We start from the raw sequence: 24,093 nt of genomic DNA on the forward strand, positions 1-24,093 counted from the left end.
CATTTTTGGCTAGGCTTACTAGTTTTATTGTGGGAAATTGTAAAGTCCTCACCCGTTTGAGGCAAGAAAAGAACTTACTTAAGAGATATTTCTCACCCAAATTCACAATCACTTGATCAAAGTCAAGAGCTTAGAGCGCAATTTATTAAATTTTTATAAGTCTGTTAAGGTTTTTAGCCACTAACAGTGGCACTCTCGCTCACAAAAGAAAGTTAACTTGTTAACCACCAATGGTTTTCAAGTCAATGGGGAATTTTACCCTACCACCACAAGAACTACATCAAAACGGGTAAAAAATTTGGCACGCCTAGTGGGACTTCACAGTATACATACCTCTAAACACATCTTTTAGTGTATTAATATTGGAAGCTCTAGCTAGAATCAACGCTTTGCTATGGAAAAAGGTCAACAAGCTTTCCAAGAAGAAGGACATGAGTTAGAAGATAGTGATGCTAGGCAATTAGCTCACGGCAGTACCAATAGTAGACGTTCCTAGCCTAGCTGCAGAAGATTGAACCAGATATAGCAAGTTGTACTTCGACAGGAAGTTGCAGCTCAGAAAAGTCAAGATACTCTAAACAATATGAATGCCATGATGCATTGGCAAGTTAACAAGAAATTCAGGAAAGATTGTGTAGCAGCTGCTGCAAGAAATCCAAATCTAGACGCTTTAGTCCAACAGCTAGAACTCCCATTCGGACCTCCACCAGGATTGGCCTGGCCATATCAAGAAAATCCTCTTATTGCATAAATGATTGGGATACTTGAATCGGTAGAAGCCCAGGCTAGACAAAGGGAGGCAGCCTTTGTCATCAGAGATCAGGAAGTTCCAGCTCTTCCAGCATGCCCAGCAGCAGTTTAGGTTCCTTAGAATCATCTAGAACTCCCAACTGTCCCAAGGCCAGAGGCTCCACAAGGCTAACCGGTTACACATCTGCTTGAACAACCAATAGTGGTGCCTTACAGGCCTAGGAGAATGGATCCCAATCCATTTCCCCCATTAGTGAAGGATAGAAGTGGCAAAGGAAGATTTAACCATCTCGCCAACTTTGAAAAGAATAGACCATGAGGAAACTGGAGAAACTATCTAGATTTCGAGGAAAAATAAGAACATAGGGAGGAAGTTGTGCCCAGACCACACAGAATTGAACAGAGAGTTGAACAGAATCAGCCATAACAGGATCGGAACCTACATCCTATTAATGTTTTAAATGACATGGGGGCACTGTAGAGAATGATTAGAGAAATGATGGATCTTGAGGCCAAGAGGGGAGAGAGACCAACCTACAAGAAATCATATCCGCCCTACATTGATCAGATGCCTTTACCTCCTGGTTTTAAGGTACCAAATTTCACTCTGTTCAATGGAGAAGACACGCACGCATCATTAGTCGAGCATATAGGCAGATTCTCAGTCCAATGCATAGCTATAGAGAATAATCCCCTATTAAAGCTTAGACTTTTTGGGAATTCCTTATCTGGACAAGCTTTTACCTGGTATACCAATTTGCCAGCCAATTCCATCCAAACATGGGAACATATGGAGAATGCTTTCCACGACTATTATTTCCGAATTCAGCTAGAAGTCACCATCAACGATCTTGGCAAAGCTAAAGCATCCTATGGGTTGCAAAAGTTCTGACAAAGCCACCAAAGGTTCAAAAGCCACCACCATTTACAGGCGGTTTTATCCCGAACAAGCTAGCACAAAACAAAGTCTACTCTTTTGATTTAACCAACGTAGACGCTCTATTTGATGAGATGATCTTGCAAAAGGTAATATAGACGCCTCACAGGTTGCCTAAACCAGAAGAACTCAAAGGCAGGCATTATTGCAAATGGCACAACTCTTGGAATCACTCCACCAACAGTTGTGTTGTTTTCAGGGATGTTATACAAGAGGGAATAACAGTAGGAAAGCTCAAGTTAGCCATGAAACCTCCTACAGTGACAACAGACCCTTTTCCTCAACCTCAAGTGAACATGGTCAACCTGAGCCAGCCAGAACAGGCGAGAGGCAAACTAGTAATGGAAGTCAACCCTAACATGGGTAAAAGAATCACAAAAGAGGTGAACTGAAAGCCAAAGGCTATTATCTCGGCTCGGGTAGTTCTGTGCAGCAAGTGCAAATGTGAATGCGAGCTAGAAATAGCTTTGGATGAGCAAAATCGACCCACGACAAGCGTGTCTGACATAATCGAAGCACCACACCAGCAGACCATGGTTCCAGCTCCATCCAAAAGCACAGCTAGACAGAGAACTTATCATAAACCTGCCCAACACATCAAAAAAGTAACTGAGCAACCAAGGAAGGAAATGCCAATTAAAATACTAGGAAATGACAGGCCTTTGAAAACTAGGCAGGTGGTATTCTATAGGAAAGAATGGCAGGCCAACTCTCGAGTTGACAAGAGCACAAAGGAGGAAAATACAGAGGCAGTATTGCGCTTTCCTCGGGAACAAGGATAGCATGCAAGTGTTTACAGAAGCTAATTCTGTCGGAATTGAGAATAATCCAGAGAGGGATTGTTTGTGCCTAATAAATCACGGCCATGAATCGGCCGAAGGAGCCCCTTTCTCGGCCCTAGAACTTGCTCGAAAAACTGAAACGCAGCGTTTCGCCAAGGTATTCGGCCTTCCCGAAAACAAAAGGAATATGCAAAGGCATGATCATCTCGGCCTCGATTGTAGGCCGAGGCCGAGGCCGAACAAAACCGCGGCCAGGAGTATTAAATTCAGATCATCACGTGATAGCAGGGTCCCATACTTCATTTAATGAAGTAGTGCCTGTTTATTGCAGCAAACCCACTGGCCATGAATAAACATTTAATGCACCAGAGAAGGTGGGAAGTGACTGGAGTCAGGTTTTGGCGACAGAAAACAGAGTGATTAGATGTGGACATTCTCACAAGAATTCTTGCAGCTTGAGAGATTAGGTCACCAGCTATCATAACAATAAATGCGTCTCCACGGCCAGAAGCTCAGAACCCACGATCAGGGCGGCGGCCGAGATTCACCGGGATTTATGGGGTCACAACACCATACTTCACGATCCCAAATGTCGATTGGACTACCCACTTGCTCTAATCAGGCTCCACCATGCAGATTTTCAGCCTCGATTACTCCTCCAAGGACTCATGCTATAAATACAAGGCTCAAGACTACATTCAAATGGTTCAAACACCAAACCAAAGCCTCCCACAGAGCAACTTATATTTTCCTGTAATGCACTTTCAATATCTTTACTTGCTTTCCTAGGAGTAGTGTTAGACTGTAAGGAAAATCCATTCATCAATATATCATACGACCCTTGATTTTCAAGGCGCCGGAGCATCATCCTTGTTGTTCGCTCATTCATCCCATATATCATACGACCGTCGCTCCCTGAGCAGCGCGCCGAAGCACCGTCCAAAACCCACCAACACCATCACTAAACGGCCTTGTAGCTCAGGCAGTGAACCTGACAGCAGAGAACCGTTCCTCTCTCGGCTACAATCACTTGATTAGAAGTTGAGTCCAAAATAGGCGCATCACTCAAACACTCTATCCACATCAACCATCTCGACGCACGGTAGACCGTGCTGGCACGCCCGCGCACAACCGCACCGCACCCAAAAGCAGGAAGCCGCGTGTCAACGCGTATCCCCTCGGCCCGGAAACCCAGGCCTTGAGATCCGCGCGGCAGACAGGGATATTCAAATAGAACAGACTGTATTTCAACCGGAGAAGCTGGCAAAAGCAAGATTCCCAAATGAATCCTCTTTCCACCAAGGTTCATAATCGAATAATCAGTTAGAGCTCTCACAAGTATAGAATCAGGCCGGATTCCTTCCATCAGATGATCAAGAGAACTTGACTGAATAATACAGGGAAGAACAGGTGGATTACGAACCATCTGTAGATGATTAGCTGGAACCTTCACAATTGTAGGATCAAACTAGATTCCTTGAAACAGATGATCAAGAGAATTGGACTGAAGAGTACAAAGAGGAACATGTAGAATACGAAGGAGAACTAGATGAAGGGACTCATACTTTCGATGCAGAATTGGAGAACTTGCTGTAGGGTAATTTTGACATCAATATGGTGTTTGTCTTGTCAAAAAAGTTTAGAGTAGCGAAAAGACAAGAAAGCACCATGGTTGATAGAGGTGCAGCAATCAATCTACTACCTTACAGACTCTTGGTTAAGCTAGGCAAAACAGAGAAAGATCTAATCCCAATGCATCTTACAGTCACCAATTTCGCTGGAGGCATCACTAAGACCCATGGGATACAAGATGTGGATGCTATAGTGGGAACCACGAAGCTGAAGATTGCTTTCTTTGTGGTAGACACCACTTCTACCACTTACAATGCACTAATTGGGAGGGACCGGACCCACCAGAGCCTATGTGTTCCTTCCACTCTACACCAACAGTTGGCCCTCTGGCATGAAGAAGGTTTTATGAAGATAGTAGAGGCCGATCCATGGCCATTTTTACCATCTGCCTTATGTTTCGAAGCCAGGTATTATATCATGATGCTCTTGGTCCTTTTACTTTCTTTGGAGTCAATTAGAATGGCCACCCCCATGGTGTCATGACCCAGAGACTCATTGAAGAAGGTCTAGCCGGTTCTCTAGAGGACTGGAATAGATCTTTTGTCCTAAACCTCCAAACCTCTAATGTCTAGCTCAAATTAACAAGAAAATGATCGAGCTACAACAATCCGATCTATTACGAATAGATTTTTGATATATTGGGCAGAAAAGAAATTTTTAATGCAGAATCCAGCCTTTAACATGGCAGAATTCATGCATTAAATTGCGGAGGAGCAGGAAGAAAGTTTGCAGGAAGAAGAATTGGAATTTGCACCAACGACGCTGGATGACTCTTTGCCATAAGTGGAAGACCTTTTACAAGAAATAAATTTGGGAACAGAAGATGATCCCAAGCCTACTTTCATTAGTGCATTGCTAGAAGAGCCACTGAAGGCTGAAATCATTGCACTTCTGCACAATTTTAGGGATTGCTTCACATGACATTATCACGAAATGCATGGACTAGATAGAAAATTGGTGGAACACAAGTTGCCAATAAAAGAAGGTATTTACCAGTCAAGCAGGACATGAGAAGAATGTCCATGGAGAAAGAATTGAAGGTCAAAGAGGAGATTGAAAGATTGATAAAAGTAGGTTTCATTAGGCCAGCCATTATTATGATTGTGTTAGAAATATGCACTTAAAGCCAACTAATTATGTAATAGTTAGAGTTAAGGACATCTTTGATAAAAGACATATTATGTTATCAATGGGCAAAAAATGTTATTTTATACATTAAATCATCCTATATTATCTTTCAATATGTAGAACAACCATAGTCTAAGGAATACACAAGTGGATATGAGAGCTTGCATACATGGAGACTTCTCATCATCCCTAAATCCTGAATATGTTCCTAGTCATAGGAATATTGATTGGGCGTCAATATTCTGCAAAGACCAGTACACACATAATCGTCTCTATATGTAGGGAATGGCAAGGTCTCAAATCATTAAGTGTGGAGACACATTGATATGTGTGTAGGTGCCTGAGGCATCACATATGTATTGTGGCTATGTTGTTAATCTTTAAAGGCACTATACGGTGATGCTGAATTAGGCATAGCTTAAAGGTGCTCATCAGGATTCTCAATAGAGTCATGAAAGCAAATGAATGTACAACAAGGAATCTCTACTCTCAGTAAAGGAGAGAGAATACTCTAAGATATGATTGGTTAAATCTCTGCGCAGAGTAGTGGATAAGACTTGAAAGAAGAAGTCTTCAAATCTTACCAGGATAATCATATAAAAGGAATGATTCACATTAGGATATTGACAATCGAATTCCATGATCTAATAATGTGAATAAGGAGGATTGACATAAGAGAAGGATTCAATTGCATGGTCATTCCAATTTGAATAGGTTATTTCATAACGTCTCATTTAGCTCGGATAACCGTGACTTGCTGCTAGGCGACAACTATGTTTTGTGGATGTTCTTAAAAGTTTCAATTAACCTTTATTAACAGGAAGAATTTAATTGTAGAATTTAATTTGTATATTTTCTCTGAGAAGTTGAGTCAACCCACTGCCTTACTAAAGGGAACCTACGCATCTGCACACCCAAAGAATGTGATTAGAGGTACGAATGAGGAGACAAGAGTTAATGGTTAATAATCAAATGTCAAAGTCAACGATCAAAAGTCAACTATTGACCAGAGCAATTGACCAAAGCCAAATAGTTCAACCAGGTCAATTAAGTAAGACTATAATTATAATTTAATAGTGAAATTATAATTAAAAGATTCATTATGGAATTAATATTGACATATAGAAATATTGAATTGGGCTTTTAAATATGATTTAAAAGGAAATGGACAAAATAGCCCAAAAGGCTATTCGGCCCAAGGAATAAGTGGCATAAGATGACATGACCCATGGACCAAATGGAGCTCCGAATACCCACCCAATTGCCTTTTGTGTTGTCCTATATAAGCTAAGTGTTGGAGAAAACCTAGTTAGGATTTTTAGTTTCCTACTTTGGTTGATGAGTAATCATCTTTGTATCTCATCTTCCATAAACCAAAAATTGGTCCAATCAAGAAGGAGACTAGCATCCATACTTCTTGATTGCCTTCTCTTCATCTCTATGAGCATTTGGTGTGGTGAGGTAGAGGACTCTAATCTTGGAGCCTTAAGGTGAATGAGTCCAAATCAAGAGAAACAAAATGCCTTTCCAACAAAGGTGTTCATTCTTGAGAAATCAAGAAAGGTCATCAAGGGTAAAAGATCTATTCCCTTTTTCTTTTTCCTATTTATGTTCAAAGAGACTAGGCTAAGATACTTGGTTTAAAATGAAAAAGATTTAGCTCAACTAGTATAAACAAAATGAGTCCGCCATTAGATGCATGTTTCCTTCAGCACCTCCACTGATCATGTTAACCTACTGATTCGCTGGTTGTTCTGGGATGGGCCACTCTCTCAAATACTGATCCAGCTTGCTTCACTATTGAGGCGTTCTACAATTTTTCTAAAGGTGTTGCACGATTTGGTATCATGGCCATTGTACCGATGGTACTGACAAAAAAACTTGTGTCCTTGCTCTTCTGGCGAGGGAGCTTGTGATTGTTCGATTTCGGGATCATTTGGTTCTCGCTCATGAGAATGTGCTTGTAAGTAGTATTAAGCAGGTTGAAGACTTCCGCATTCCAATTTTGCCATGGGATCTTGAAGTTGTTTGGGTCGCCTTGGTCTTCGCTATGCTTGTTCCCGTCCTGCCGATACTGGAAACCTTCCGTCAGCTTAAAGCCTGCCGTGAAAGAGTCGGACTCAAGGAGTGCCAAATGGCAGGGCGTGGGATTAGGTTTTAGGGCAGGTGGGAAGCGATCGTAGGCTGTGGCTTGGGTTGATCTGAAGGTGTCGTTCGACTAAATGATGCCGAAGGTCCGCCCTTGGATTTGAGATATTCTGCCTTAGTGTGAATGACGGCTTGTTTCATTAGTTCGTCATAGGTCTCCCAGTTGTATCTGCCGCGCAAATCTCACGGCCTGGAGTTCCGGGCCGAGGGGATGTGCGTTGACACGCGGTTTCCTGCTTTTGGGTGCGGTGCGGTTGTGCGCGGGCGTGCCAGCACGGTCTACCGTGCGTCGAGATGTTTGATGAGTGTTGGATGGATAGATGGTGCGCCTGTTGAGCGTGCATTACAGGAAAAATACTGAAACCTAACACTACTCCTAGGAAAGCAAGTAAAGATATTGAAAGTGCATTACAGGAAAAAATAAGTTGCTCCGTGGGAGGCTTTGTTTTGGTGTTGAACCCTTTGAATGTAGCTCGAGCCTTGTATTTATAGGGAGAGTCCCTGGAGGGGTAATCGAGGCTGAAAAACTGCGTGGTGGAGCTTGATTAGAGCAAGTGGGCAGTCCAATCGACATTTGGGATCGTGAAGTATGGTGGTGTGACCCCCGAAATCCTGGTGAATCTCGGCCGCCGCTCTCGATCGTGGGTTCTGAACTTCTGGCCGTGGAGACGCATTTATGGCCTGGATAGCTGGTGAACCAATATCTCAAGCTGTCAGAATTCTTTGTGAGAATGTCCACGTCTAATCACTCTGATCTGCATCACCAGATCCTGACTTCAATCACTTCCCACCTTCCCTCGTGCATTAAATGCTTCTTTGTGGCCAGTGGGTTTGCTGCATTTGAACAGGCACTACTTCATTAAATGAAGCCTGGGACCCTGTTGTCACGTGATGATTTGCTTTTAATGCCTCTGGCCGTGAAATTGCCAGGCCTCGGCCTCGGCCTGCACTTAAGGCCGAGATGATCATGCCTTAGCATTTCTTCTTTTGTCTTTAGAAAGGCGAAGTACCCTGGCGAAACGCCGCGTTTTAGTTTTACAAACAAGTGTCAGGGCCGAGAGAATGGGTTCCTTCGGCCAGCTTATGGCCGTGATTTATCAAGCACAAACATTGCCCCCACATCCCTGGATGCTTCGGCCTCGGCATGGGTAGGGGCCGAATGGATTCCAAGGGATGGACCCTTTGCATTCCTTTCTGAAGTGATTGACAACTGGGGCATTAAATGCGCACGTCAGTCGGCGCATTTAATGCTTTGAAGCACGTCGTGTCGGCCATCATTGCCCAGGGCGTCGCTTCATTTTGTCAGAGGAAACGCCGGCCCCTTGGCTTTCTACACGTCATTGCGCCTGTTGAGCGTGCTGACAGAACGTTACGTCTCTCGAGAGAGACACACCCTTTCGTTTCGAATTCTAGCGCCAATATAAAAACCCAGTCTTTCTTGCTTTCTCCTTACGCTTTCAGAATTCTCAGACGCCCAAGCTTTGTCAAAAACCCTTTTCTCCAACCTTCAAAAAACCCACAAAAAATCTCCGAATCTCCAAGGTTACGAGAGAGCTCCTTCTGAACTCGCGATTTTCCAGACCCTACAGACTTTATTCCTTTTTTTCCCAAGCTTTTCCTCCAGTGTTCTTCGCGTTCAACTACCTTTTTTCGCATTTTCCCCTTAAACACTCATCTTAAGCCTGCTCTAATGGCCTCCAGTACCCCCGCGTCTGTTGAAGTTCGGTCCTAAACCTTCCAAACTGAATTCGAGGCTATTTGCCGAGATATTCAGGGCTCGATCCTCCCTAATATCATTACGCCCTGGGCTGATGACGATGGCGCCCCTACTGATTCCTGCGTTCTCGGCCCCTTCATTAATGGCGGAATGCCAGAGAAGCTTGTGGCCCATCTGAAGAACAACCTAGTGGATCTCTCGGCCTTCGACGGGGGAGACTTCCAGGACTGGAATGTCCTCAGGCCGCAACAACAGTGGCCAACCGTGACCCCAGACTGGGAAAAATGGCTGCCGAGGATGAAGCATTTCTTCGGTCAACAGTGGAAGGATCAAGGCATCTACCACTTGATCAAGCTATTCGATCGGCCGACTAAACGTCTCCTGAATCCTGCGAGAATCGGCAGCTCGGGCGACCTTGTGTTACCGGGACCTGCAAGGACGTGTCACAAACTGAGACACGAGGAATTGACGCATAATGTTAGACACACCCAAGTGGAAGAGGAATGTTTGTGTTACAATGCTTTAAACTGGTGTGAAAACTTATGCAAACGTATGAATTATATAAAAATAAATGAACATGTTTGGTTTTTGTATAAGTATAACAAGTGCAAAATATAAAGGGAAAGAACTACATGTGGCTTGATCCCTGGTTAAGGATACGTAGGCATCCTAGAATTCTAGGTGCAACCGCGAGGATAAGTGATGGAAAGGTAGTCCAATTAAGTTATTTGAAATCTAATACTATTCTTAGAATGTGCTAAGAATCAGAATTGAGTTTGTTAACATAATGATTTATTTGAACTATTAAGGCCTGAGGCCAGAATGATATGATGCTTGATTTTCTTGAACATAATTTTATGCATGCTGGCAGTTGGATTATATATATATATGCTTGTTTTACAGGTGGAAATTTTGGGAAATGAGCAATTTACAGGGGGGAACTCTGTCGAATTTTCGACAAAAGTCATACATGAATTTCTTTGGAGTTTGTTTGAAAGGGCAATTCGGTCAATTGTGTCTAGCACCCGCCAGGTGTCGGACACGCACAGGGTTCGACTCAGATTCCAAAGTAGAATTTGGGTCGGGTCCTGTCATACAAGCCTCGAAATTTCAGTCCATTAATTTCCACACGCTCCTAGCAACATCAACAACAACATATAAAAGGTTGGAAATAATCCTACGATTCAATCATCTCCAATCAAACAATCCATAATAGGTGAAACTCCGATTGTTAGACAAGCTATCGAATCTCTCAAATATGAGCATACCGTCATGCTAAGTACATATAGGACATCACATGGCGGCAAAAATAGGTCACCCCTAGGTGCCACACGAGCTGCCATGTGCCGCCACAACCGACGATGGCTTGGGTGTTTTGAGTAATTTCCAAAAACGGAAAAATTGACATGACCCCATGTAGCTCATGAAGTGAGGTTGAGGTTTGATAGAAACCGGCGCCACAATCATTGGAAAAGATGATGGAACCAACAAAAATTGCCCGACTTTTGAGCATTGTTGCGTTGCCTTGGGTGGTTGGACTTGTGGTTTTTGGATGAGGTAGGACAGGTTGGAGATGAACAATTTTTGACCTATCCGATCATCTGAGTTGACTAGACGGAGGCGCAAAAGCAACTGGAAGTTAGACCGCCATTAAACCGGGCATGCGCAAGAAAGAAAGTACGAGGAAAACAAAAAGAGAAAAAATAGGAAAAATAGGTTTGCAAATGAAGCCCATAAAAACGCAAAACAAGACTCATCAGTCCAAGCCCAAAAGTGAACTGAATTGAAGTTGAAAAAGCCCAATTAGTCATTTACTTGTGCTGCCAGCTGTTTTCACACGAACAAACGCACAAACTAAACCTAACCTGCCAGCCGCATAAAAAGCCTCTTATCTTCATCTTTCTATCACAAGAAAGGGTTTGATATGTGATATCCGCTCCTTTTCTTTATTTCTTACCTCTAATCTCTCTTTTTCTGAGAGCAGTTGAAGTTAAATTTTTTGGAGATTGAAGATGAACAGCCGCCGCGATCTGCAGGTGTGGAGAGACGCTGCTTCCGGAATTGTTGTTTTACGACCGGGATCGGGAGAGATTGTGCGGTGTGCTTGTGTGAATCTCTCTCTGTCTATCTTCTTGATGTTTTCGTGGGGAGCAGAGATGTCAAAATTTTGGAGATTGAAGATAAACAGACGCCGCGATCTGCAGGTGTGGAGAGACGCTGCTTCCTGAATTGTTATTTTACGACCGGTATCGGGAGAGATTGTGTAGTTTGTTGGTTAGAATCTCTCTCTGTCTATCTTCTTGATGTTTTCTAGGGAGCAGAGATGTCGAATTTTTGAAGGTGTGGAGAGACGCTGCTTCCGGAATTGTTATTTATCGACTGGGATCGGGAGCGATTGTGCGGTTTGTTGGTTTGAATCTCCGTGTCTATCTTATTTTTGGAGATTAAACAGCCGCCGCGATCTGCTGGTGTGGAGAGACGCAGCTTCCGGAATTGTTATTTTATGACCGGGATAAAAAAAGATTGTGAATCTCTCTGCCTATCTTGATGTTTTCGAGGGGAGCAGAGATGTCGAATTTTTGAAGGTGTGGGGAGATGCTGCTTCCGGAATTGATCTGCAGGATCGAGAGAGATTGTGCAGTTTCTTGGTTTGAATCTCTCTCTGTGATGTCGAATTTTTGGAGGTGTGGAGAGACGCTGCTTCTGGAATTCTTATCTTTCGAGAGTGATTGTGCGGTTTGTTGGTTTGAATCTCTCTCTGTCTATCTGATGTCGTTTGTTTGGAGGTGTGGAAAGACGCTGCTTCCGGAATTCTTATTTTACTGGATCGAGAGTGATTGTGCGGTTTGTTGGTTTGAATCTCTCTCTGTCTATCTTCTTATCTGTTTTCGAGGCCAGAGATGGCGAATTTTTGGAGATTGAAGATAAACAGCCGTCGCGATCTGCATGCGTGTAGAGATACTGCTTCCGGAATTGTTATTTTACCGAGAGAGAGAGATTGTGCGGTTTGTTGGTTTGAATCTCTCTCTGTCTTGTCTTCTAGAATTTTTGGATATTTGAGTTTGAAGATGAACAGCCGCCCCTGTGTCAAGAGACGCAAGGGCCGCCTAATTCATGAATAATGATTTCTGCCACCACCACAACTGCCGCATCACCACATCACCACATCTGCGCCTCAACTACCGCCACAAAAGCCACCGCCACCCACCACCACCACTTGAGGATGAAACTTTGAGCTCTTACTGCACATAGTCACCCAAATGCAGGCACCCACCTCAATCTCTCCGCTGTAAAAACTCCCAATACCCACATTGTGAAAAAAACACCAAACCCATCCAAACCAATCCCTCAACCGTAAATAAGGCCCAAAACCTACCCAAAAACCTATAGCCACATTCTACGAAAACACTAAACCTCACCCAACAACTCATACCCGCATTCTACAAAAACACTAAACCCACCCAACAACCCATACCCACATTCTACCAAAACACTAAATTCACCCAGAAAACCCAATGCCCAAAACCCGAATTTACCTAAAATGCCCAATGTCACACTATTCACCTGGTTTGTTTTGTGCTCAATAAAATCTAATGTATATTTTTTTTAATACCAACTATTTTTCGTAATTTATCATGATTTTTTTGGGGTGTCATTTGGTATTGCTGTGATTGAAAAAAAGTTTTGAACTAATTTTTTTCTATATTTTTTTGCCTACAATTGTGTTTGGTGCCAATGCCTTGATTATCAAAAGGTTTTTGAAAAATGAATTACGGTTCATTTAATGAACTTACTCACTACTTTTCCCAAATCAAAATGACACCCCTTACCCTTCATAAAAGAACATTACTCGTTGCATTACTCGTTGGGTCTGCTCACACTGTTCGGCATCTATCTCCTCATTGGCACTCTTCGGCGGCTATCTCCTCATTGCCACTCTTTGGCAGCTATCTCCTCCTTGCCACACTTTGGCAGCTATCTCTTCAACCCATTCTGTTAATCTGTAAGTTTAGGATTTAGCCCTGTAATTTTTTTTAAATGAACTATCTGCCTTTTTGCGTTCTAATACCCACATCAGTAGATTTGATGAATTATCTGCATCGTTTGTCATTGGGTTCTGTTCTTTTTCAAGTTTATGGTTGTCCTAACTTTGTCAGTTGGTTCCAAAAATGAATCTTGTTTCTGGGTTTATCAGTTTCTTGAGGATTTTGACCAATCTGCCTACATTCTTGAAAATGTTGAACTTTTGAAATCGACCCATCACAGTACTTTACCTATATTCCGACTCTGTTTTTTTCTCTTAAAGTTTATGGTTTTTCAATTGGTTTAAAAAATTATCTAATTGCTGGGTTAATCAGTTTCTTGAGGATTTGTATTTCCTTTCGTAATCTTGTTGTAAAATTGGTTTAAATTTGAGAAATTGGCTGCTTTTTTTTGCTTTATTATAGCTAGAAGAACATAAAATTTGGTGAATTATCTGCATCATTTGTTATTGGGGCTTTGTCCTTTATGAAGTTTGTGGTTGGTTTAGCTTTGTCATTCTGTTTGGGGATTTGTTCTTTTTCAAGTTTTAACTTTAAATTTGCCATTTGGTACCAAAATTGAATCTTGTTCCCTGGGTTTATCAGTTTCCTGAGGATTTTTGTTAATCTGTATTATTTGGTTTAAAAAATTAATGTTGTTGCTGTGTCTATCAGTATCTATAGGATTTTTGCAATCTGTCTGCATCATTGGTTTTGTGTTTCCTAACATTGTTTTGTTATAAAATCTGTATAAAATTAATGAATTACCTGCATTTTTGCTTTCTAATATCCTCCCGTTATCGAATTTTTCTCGTCTCTTTGTGTTTACAATTTCAATAATGCTAGGAACTATGATGAACTATCTGCCTTTTTGCGTTCTAATACCCACAACAGTAGATTTGATGAATTATCTGCATCGTCTGTCATTGGGCTCTGTTCTTTTTCAAGTTTATGTTTGTTTTAACTTTGTCATTTGGTTCCAAATATGAATCTTGTTTCTGGGTTTATGAGTTTCTTGATGATTTTTGTCAATCTGCCTGCATTCTTGACAATGTGGAAATTTGGAAATTGACCCATCACAGTACTTTACCAATATTCTGACTCTGTTTTTTTTTTCTTTTCAAATTTATGGTTTTGTCTTTGGTTTCAAAAATTAATCTTGTTGCTGGGTTAATCAGTTTCTTGAGGATTTGTATTTCCTAATCTTGTTGTAAAATGGGTTTAAATTTGAGAAAAGGGCTGCGGTTTTTGCGTTCTTATAGCTAGAACACTAAATTTGGTGAATTATCTGCAGCATTTGTTATTGGCGCTTTGTTCTTTATGACGTTTATGTTCATTTTAGCTTTGTCATTCTGTTTGGGGGGGATCTGTTCTTTTTCAAGTTTTTACTTTAAATTTTTCATTTGGTAACAAAATCGAATCTTGTTGCCTGGGTTTGTCAGTTTCTTTAAGATTTTTGTCAATCTGTCTACATTATTTGGTTTCAAAAGTTATTCTTGTTGCTGGGTCTATCAGTTTCTCTAGGATTTTTGTCAATCTGCCTGCATCATTGATTTGTGTTTCCTAATATTGTATTGTTATAAAATTGATGAAGTGCCTGCATTTTTGCGTTCTAATGTCCTCCTGTTATCTAATTTTCTCGTCTCTATGTGTTTACAATTTCAATCATGCTAGGAACTATGATGAACTATCGGCCTTTTTGCGTTCTAATACCCACAACAGTAGATTTGATGAATTTTCTGCATCGTTTGTCATTGGGCTCTGTTCTTTTTCCAAGTTTTTGTTTGTTTTAACTTTGTCATTTGGTTCCAAAAATGAATTTTGTTTCTGGATGTATGAGTTTCTCGAGGATTTTTGTCAATCTGCCTGCATTCTTGAAAATGTGGAAATGTGGAAATTTGCCAATATTCCAACTCTTTTTTTTTCCTTCAAATTTATGGTTTTGCATTTGGTTTCAAAAATTAATCTTCTTGCTGGGTTAATCAGTTTCTTGAGGGTTTGTATTTCCTAATCTTCTTGTAAATGGTTTTAAATTTGAGAAATTGGCTGCGGTTTTTGCGTTCTTATAGCTAGAACAATAAATTTGGTGAATTATCTGCAGCATTTGTTATTGATTCTTTGTTCTTTATGAAGTTTATGGTCGTTTTAGCTTTGTCATTCTGTTTGGGGATCTATTATTTTTCAAGTTTTAACTTTAAATTTGTCATTTGCTACCAAAGTTGAATCTTGTTGCCTGGTTTTATCAGTTTCCTGAGGATTTTTGTCAATCTGCCTGCATTCTTGACAATGTGGAAATTTGGAAATCGACCCATCACAGTATTTTACCAATATTCCGACTCTGTTTTTTTTTTCTTTTCGAGTTTATGGTTTTTCATTTGGTTTCAAAAATTAATCTTGTTGCTGGGTTAATCAGTTTCTTGAGGATTTGTAGAAGAACAATAAATTTGGTGAAATATCTGCATCATTTGTCATCGGGGCTTTGTCCTTTATGAAGTTTGTGGTTGGTTTAGCTTTGTCATTCTGTTTGGGGATTTGTTCTTTTTCAAGTTTTAACTTTAAATTTGTCATTTGGTACCAAAATTGAATCTTGTTGCCTGGGTTTATCAATTTCCTGAGGATTTTTGTCAATCTGTATTATTTGGTTTAAAAAATTAATGTTGTTGCTGGGTCTATCAGTATCTATAAGATTTTTGCAATCTGTCTGCATCATTGGTTTGTGTTTCCTAACATTGTTTTGTTATAATATCAGTATAAAATTAATGAATTACCTGCATTTTTGCTTTCTAATATCCTCCCGTTATCGAATTTTTCTCGTCTCTTTGTGTTTACAATTTCAATGATGCTAGGAACTATGATGAACTATCGGCCTTTTTGCGTTCTAATACCCACAACAGTGATTTGATGAATTGTCTGCTTTGTCTGTCATTGGGCTCTTTTCTTTTTCAAGTTTATGTTTGTTTTAACTTTGTCATTTGGTTCCAAATATGAATCTTGTTTCTGGGTTTATGAGTTTCTTGATGATTTTTGTCAATCTGCCTGCATTCTTGACAATGTGGAAATTTGGAAATTGACCCATCACAGTACTTTACCAATATTCTGACTCTTTTTTTATCTTTTCAAGTTTATGGTTTTGTCATTTGGTTTCAAAAATTAATCTTGTTGCTGGGTTAATCAGTTTCTTGAGGATTTGTATTTCCTAATCTTGTAAAATGGGTTTAAATTTGAGAAAAGGGCTGCGGTTTTTGCGTTCTTATAGCTAGAACACTAAATTTGGTGAATTATCTGCAGCATTTGTTATTGGGGCTTTGTTCTTTATGACGTTTATGTTCATTTTAGCTTTGTTATTCTGTTTGGGGGGTATCTGTTCTTTTTCAAGTTTTTACTTTAAATTTGTCATTTGGTAACAAAATCGAATCTTGTTGCCTGGGTTTATCAGTTTCTTTAAGATTTTTGTCAATCTGTCTGCATTATTTGGTTTCAAAAGTTAATCTTGTTGCTGGGTCTATCAGTTTCTCTAGGATTTTTGTCAATCTGCCTGCATCATTGATTTGTGTTTCCTAATATTGTATTGTTATAAAATTGATGAAGTGCCTGCATTTTTGCGTTCTAATATCCTCCTGTTATCTAATTTTCTTGTCTCTATGTGTTTACAATTTCAATCATGCTAGGAACTATGATGAACTATCTGCATCGTTTGTCATTGGGCTCTATTCTTTTTCAAGTTTATGTTTGTTTTAACTTTGTCATTTGGTTCCAAAAATGAATTTTGTTTCTGGATGTGTGAGTTTCTCGAGGATTTTTGTCAATCTGCCTGCATTCTTGAAAATGTGGAAATGTGGAAATTTGCCAATATTCCAACTCTTTTTTTTCCCTTCATGTAAATGGTTTTAAATTTGAGAAATTGGCTGTGGCTAGAACAATAAATTTGGTGAATTATCTGCAGCATTTGTTATTGGTGCTTTGTTCTTTATGAAGTTTATGGTCGTTTTAGCTTTTGACATTCTGTTTGGGGATCTGTTCTTTTTCAAGTTTTAACTTTAAATTTGTCATTTGCTTCCAAAGTTGAATCTTGTTGCCTGGTTTTATCAGTTTCTTGAGGTTTTTTGTCAATCTGTCTGCAGTATTTGGTTTCAAAAATTAATCTTTGCTAGGTCTTAACAGTTCTCTAGGATTTTTGTCAAATCTGTTTGCATCATTGGTTTGTGTTTCCTATTATTGTTTTGTTATAAAATCTGTATAAAATTGATGAATTACCTGCATATTTGCATAATATCCTCTGGTTATCTAATTTTTCTTGTCTCTGTGTTTACAATTTCTATAATGCTAGGAACTATGGAAATCAGAGAAGACATTGGTGATCAAAGCAGTGGAGGTGGAAGTGGAGTCAACCTTCACATGCCCCTGTTGGACCCCTCAACACTTGGAAGCGGAGTTGGAGGTGACCTGCCTCACTCACCACCTGCACCTGATCACATACAACCTGCACCTAATCACATACAAACTGCACTTGAGCACTTACGAGTTGCACTTGAGCACATAGAAGCTGCACATGAGCACATACAAGGTGCAGTTCTTCTTCAACAAGATGTAGCACAAGATGCAACTCTTCTTCCACAAGATATTCCAGGGCCTGCACCTCCAACTCGTCTTCAAGTGGTCATTAGGATCAGCATGTGGCCATTGATGCTTGGTATGATTTTTGGTTTATTAAGTTGTTTCCTGCATAGCTTCGTAGACAAAAATGAAAAAAGAAGTTTATCACCATTTGCCTTTTCACTTTCCCTCACGGCACAAACAATGTCAACTGTGGGATACGGGGACATTGTACCCGATAGTGTTTGGGGTAAAGTTCTGACGTTATTGTTGAGTTTTTTTCTTAGTGGAGTATGGTGCTACGTGGGGGATTTATTTTTGATGACATTATGTGATTGTTTTATTAAATTAGTGGAACTTATGCTAGTTGATCGGTGCATTAGTGAGCATAAGTTTAACAGTTTTGTTGGCTGGTTAGAATTGCTTGCGCCACTATTTGCACCTATTTTATGTGTAGTTATAGGTATGTTAGAGTTTCACAGACTCACAGAATTTAACTATTTGGATTGTTTGTATTTGTCTGTGGTTACTATAACAACACTTGGGTACGGGGATATCGTCATTAAGTCGGAGGATGCTGTAATTTTTGCTAGTTTTTGGATATGGTTGTCGACGATGATATACGCAAAGTGTACGTACTACATAAGTTATAGACTTGCAAGACGTTTGGGAATAGTTTGAGACTTGAGACCACTCATGTATATTGGTTTGAAATACCATTCTTTTCTAATTTTGTGTATTAAGTTTTATTTTGAAGTACTTATGATTCCATTTCTCCTACATATTTGTCATTGCTAATAATGTTATACTGAAGATTGGGAAAAAAAAAATGTTATATTGAAGGATGCTGAAAATTAGATTTTATTAAACCTATTTAGTGGCTAGTTATTCGACAACAGATACGGATCACGGATTGTTCCTGGTCAACCCTGGCTTATGAAACATAGAAGAGATGAAAGTCCAAACATTAACAGTGACAGATGAGGGAAGCCTTAGTAGGTTTCATCCTATTTCATGAATTTGAATTTGTTGGTCAACCCTGGCTTATGAAACATAGAAGAGATGAAAGTAAAGCCTTAGTAGGTTTCATCCTATTTCATGAATTTGAATTTGTCGTAGTTTTGCTTTGGGAGTTGGGTTAATATTGTTCTGTTGATGATTGGACAAAAACAAACTCAGCAAAGATGCTCAAACTAATTGAAATTTTCAAGGAAAGTGGATTGTTCTTGGTCAAGCCTCGCTTATCAACCATACATAATAAATTATTCAATTGAAAAAACAAAACCAAAACAAAAGAAAACAGCAAACCCAGAATATTCTCCCCTCCCCTCGCTCGTCAACCGTACACCACCTAGCCCCCAGCCGCCTCCCCACCCACCACCATCGCTGCCGCAACCACGGAACCATTGAATCAACTAAACCCATTGAACCAAACTATTAAAAACTAAAACCATTAGCACCTTGAATTGAGTTCAACGAGGTATAGTCCTTGTGAAATGCCTTGTGAACCTTCTCATCGTCTTCATCTCCATCAGTATAATAAGACTGACCAAACTCTAAATAGAACTGAGCATAACTTCTCTTTTTTAAATTGCACCTTTTGGATTCCAAAAGTACCCCTAATTATGTTGAATTTAGAAAGATTATGTACATTTCTCTTCATGAAATCTGGTTGTAACTGATGTAGGTATTAATTTGGAAAGATTTCATATTTCAAGTATCTATAGGTGGATTTAACGAAAACAATATATTTGTTATTTTCCTTTTAAGAATTATACGTGAATTAAGGAATAATCTACTTACCTTTTATGAATTATGGTGTTCTTTGATTGTTTGAGCATATCTTGTTATCTTGAAAATATAATATACTTAATATTTAAATTTTTACTAGCCTCTCCACACGCGCTTCCGCGCTTGCGAGAGGCTTTTTTAAAAAAATTTAAATTTATTTTAGAATTAAAAAAGATAATGGATGGTTGTGTTCCATAAAAATAGGATCCATTATCTGATTTTTCTTTTAATTTTAAATTTTTTTTAATATGAAAAGGTGTGAATTTACCATATTATCCTCATTTAATTAATAATTTCAATTTTTAATGTTTGCATTAACCAATAGCATTTTCTGGTATTTTGAATGTTTCACCATTTTATGCCTTTTGCTTTATATATATAGATGAATAAAAGAATTACTTATTATCTTATGTGTAAAAGAATATACCTATTATTTTTAATGTACCATATACCTATTAATTTTATCTATAAAATAATAAAATAATAGGTATACTTTTTAATTTTTTTTTAAATAATAATGTACCTATTATGTGATTGATTTAAATATAAAATTTAGTTATTTTCCTTTTCTTTTATAAATGATAATATACCTATTAATTATTTCAATGTACCTATTATGTGCGTACTTATTATTTTTTTTCCTATGAAGCGTATATTATACATATTTGATAGCGACTCCCAGTCACATTGTACCTAGCCTGCAAATCCCCCTCTCTATGCGACCTTCGGAATCGGAAACCTGTGGAATAAAAAATAGAAAGTAAAGAAACCATTATTGTTTTGGCCCCAAAAAAAAATTCTTAGATAATCTCTCCAAGATTCCTATTCCATGTACAACTAGGAGATTAGAGAAACTGATTCTCTATAAATAGGAGTTCAATGAGAAACTGATTCTCAAATCTCTCAAATATTTCTTCCTACTGATATTAATAATCAAATGGAAGAAGCTGCTAAGCGCCTCCTCTCCAAAAAGAGAGAGGAGTTCCCCGAATGTTGTAGACTTCACAACTTCTGCCCCATCCTCTTACTGGTGAGCGTTTTCTCGTGTATGTCGATACTTTTCTACTTAATGGCGTTGTAGCACTGCTTGCTAGACGTCAGGTCCCCCGAGTTTCGGCTTGACTCGGTAGTTGTGTCCCCGTGCCTACTCACCCCAAGTCTTGCTATTGCTACTACTGCTGGTGGCTCCTCCAACAACAACTGGTACTTAACCGCCACATGGGACCCCAACCACATACTGGGCGTGTCTTATGACAACTTTCGGGCGGGACTCTTGTACGGAGACGAGGAGAAGAAGGACAAACTCATTCTCGCAATGACACCATTGCCTCTTCCACCTTTAACCAAGATGAGCCAGACCACCATCAACTTCAGCCTGGCAATGGTGAGGTCATATGTGGGCGAGGACATGGCAAATGAATTACTAATGGGAAGCGGCAGCGGCGGTTGTTATGGGGCGGCGAGATTGGGGGTGAAGCTGTTTGGTGAGCTTACGTTTATGGTGCCGCTGCAAGGCAGTTTTAGTAGAGATCTTTGGAGCCAACAACCTGTCAGAACTACGCGAAAACTCTGCAGCCTTTTCCCCCCGCATTATAACGGCACATGTTAGGGAGGGGAATGCGAAAGTTTCCCTTCACAAACTCCGTGTAGATGTTGATGTTAAACACCTAATTAATTAATTGTTCAGTTGTTCATGTTTTTGGAGTTAGTTAATTTCAGGCACTCTGTTTATGGATTTTTCTAAATTAATCTGATGATTTATTTTGATCTATCTTGTAGCTACTCTGATTGACAAATTGACAAGTTGATTATTGGCTCTTAATTTTGTTGTCAAAGTTAAGTTCCCATGAAGTTGATTAACCATGAAGGTGCACTGGTTTGTGTCTTGTAAAGGAACAAATTCATGGAGTTGATGAATGTCACGCCCCGAATTTCCAACAATAATTAATCTGCGAATTTAAACAGAACAACCAACAATCCGGGACGCGAAGCTCGGAACCTTCAACAAAAGTACCTAGAAATTTAAACTTTTCTTTCTTGATACAACACCATTGTTCCGAACCACAATGTCAATAATGACTCAACTCTTCTGAGTCAAATATTACATTACAAACTCACATAATAAATGAACAATCATTATATTACAAAATCTGCTCCTCAGAGTTCATTTCACACAGCGGAAGTCTAACACTCACCAACACTCTCACACCACACTTTGCACTCTGTGGAACCACTAACGAGCCTCCTGCTCCTCACCTTAATTGTCCTGCTCATGATCTCTACCACCTGCAGGATTTTCCCATACACCATTGAATAGTGCATCAGGTTCACCACAGAACAACCCGGTAAGCTTTCTAAAGCTTGTATGAGTCAACCACGTCCACAGTATAATATGTCAATCACACATAATATACAGACACATGCACTTTCATTAGCATACCACAATCCTTGTATAGCCAAGGTAATCATAATCATCAATATCATCACAATCACAATTCTTTTATTTTATTTAAAGAACTGTTTCGATCACCACCTGTGACCACACCAAAACTCTTTATTTCAAAGTAGTTTTCACACGTCATTTATTTGACAGATAGAAGAGAGAATACTATGAACCTCTAATCTATAACACTACAAAACTCCAAAGTAGTGTTCACTCATGATTACACTCCAGTCATGAGTACTAGATGGCGCCAGACTAGAGCTCTAACTGTTATTGGGTCTTGCTCCCTAGGGTAATTTATCCCTCATTATTTGCCACGAGAATGCCCACCTGACAAACTCAGAAGGGATTCAAGGTATTCTCACCTAAATCCATCAACACCAAAACACCAACACCAAAATAATATAAAATGTCATTTCACATTAAACATTGTTTTATAGCCAAATACACCAATCACAGCAATATATATTTATTATATACATTTATGTGGTTATTCATGAATGAATTTCCACCATACATCCACAACATATGTTATATGGTTAAACACCAAAGTCTCTAATAAAAAGTATTAATTCAAAACAAAATAGGTTTCACTTACCTCATGGACAATTGATGAACAAGTTCATGTGTTTTAAACCAATTAAAACATTTTATAAAGTCACAACCAACATGTTAATTATAGCCATTAACATTATCCAAGGTCACCTTATAATAAATATAATAATTCGTGACTTTACTCACGATTAGGATGGTTTTACTCACCTCTCGTCCAAGCTGCGTCTTCAACAACTTAACGAATCCTCAATCTCAAACCTCAACGAGCAACTCAATCTCCAACCGTACCTAAGCAATGTACAAAGCTCAACTTAGCACAAACCTCCAAAATCCAAGATTTCGCATCTAATGACGAGATTGCCCTTTGGACCAACCGGGAATCCAAAGTGATCAAATCTCATCCAACCAACTACAAAACTGTGACGTACGTGTTGTCGACGTCAAATCATGACCAATGACACCCATTGTCCAAAAGGTCACTATTTGGGTCCCGTGGGTCCCACATGTCTAACCGACACTCCAAAAATCCGCCTTGGGCCCACAACCTCGGATTCCAAATCCGATCGCACCAATGGACTTTAAATAGTCCCGATATCTCCCTGCGACAATTTGGGCCCAATCCAACGGTCGGATTATTCTACATTACACGATCGAATGACGATCGCTCACCTTAACTTGAAATTTAATAACTTAAGATCGGGACGTCCGATCATCAATCCGTCTGAACCCACAGACTCCTAACAACACCAGCTACAACATAATTAAAATTGGACACGATCCAACGGTCCGATCATCTCAAATCAATGGTCCACATTTGTGAGGCTCCGATCGTCGATTAAACGACGGAATCTCAACAATTTAAACATACTATCATGTTCAGTAACTCCAGGACTACATTCTGTCTCTAAAGCCCTAACTAAGAATCGCCACCCTGCGCCACCACGCGCCGCCACCGCCGGTGGTGGTTCGGGGTACTATTCCGGCGACGGACCACCCTAAAATCGCCGGTCAAGACCTATGCCAAAATGTTCGTAATACTGAGTAGAACAACTTTAATTCTTACCTCGAGGTCCAATTCGAAGTGTAAGTGGCTCAAACCGCCGGTTGAAGTTGCTGATTTCACTATTGACGAACCAACTTCGCGGCGTCGGCCTGCCTTCACCACACCTCCGATGGCTCCGATTCTTCTTGGGTTATGTTCACAAGATAGCAGGCTTCCTATCTGGGTTGGTGGTGTCGATCACCTCCACCGTACTCCGCCGAAAAAGCCGCCGGAAATCGCCTCTCCGACGAGCTCTCAAACCTCCGGGGACCAAAATGAGAATTCTGATTTGCACAGTAACCCTCCATAATTTATAAACCAAAAATCTGTCACTGTTCAAGTTTGCAAATAAGTCCCTGAAACTTCAAACGAGCATAACTTCTTCGTTTCAACTCCGATTCATGAACCGTTTGCGCCTACGCGTTCGTGAGATCAATCTCGATTTTCCAAACCAAAAATCATAATTTTTTCGCTTCAATTTCTTGTACTTCCTTTGTAAAATCATAAACTTAATCATAAGGGTATTTTGTCCCAATTTGAGATTAAGTCACTT

General features: G+C 39.8%; 1 protein-coding gene and 1 long non-coding RNA gene across 2 annotated transcripts; one reads left to right on the forward strand and one right to left on the reverse strand.

Annotated features, from left to right (window-relative positions):
- Positions 1-10,983: 10,983 nt before the first annotated feature.
- Positions 10,984-18,470, forward strand: LOC110749530 (two-pore potassium channel 4-like). Its single transcript, XM_021949641.2, has 2 exons — positions 10,984-13,097; positions 17,444-18,470. Exon 2 carries the CDS (start codon positions 17,449-17,451, stop codon positions 18,388-18,390), a length of 942 nt encoding a protein of 313 aa, XP_021805333.1. The 5' UTR covers positions 10,984-13,097; positions 17,444-17,448; the 3' UTR covers positions 18,391-18,470.
- Positions 18,471-21,515: 3,045 nt separating this feature from the next.
- Positions 21,516-23,826, reverse strand: LOC148297487 (uncharacterized). The gene is made up of 3 exons (XR_015836330.1): positions 23,562-23,826; positions 22,706-22,786; positions 21,516-21,786 (listed from the first exon to the last, which is right to left on the reverse strand). It is a non-coding gene; the product is annotated as an uncharacterized LOC148297487 (long non-coding RNA).
- Positions 23,827-24,093: the final 267 nt, after the last annotated feature.

The sequence above is a fragment of the Prunus avium genome, chromosome 1, assembly GCF_965620075.1.
Source record: "Prunus avium chromosome 1, drPruAviu1.hap1.1, whole genome shotgun sequence".
In the NCBI taxonomy this organism is placed as follows: Eukaryota; Viridiplantae; Streptophyta; class Magnoliopsida; order Rosales; family Rosaceae; genus Prunus; species Prunus avium.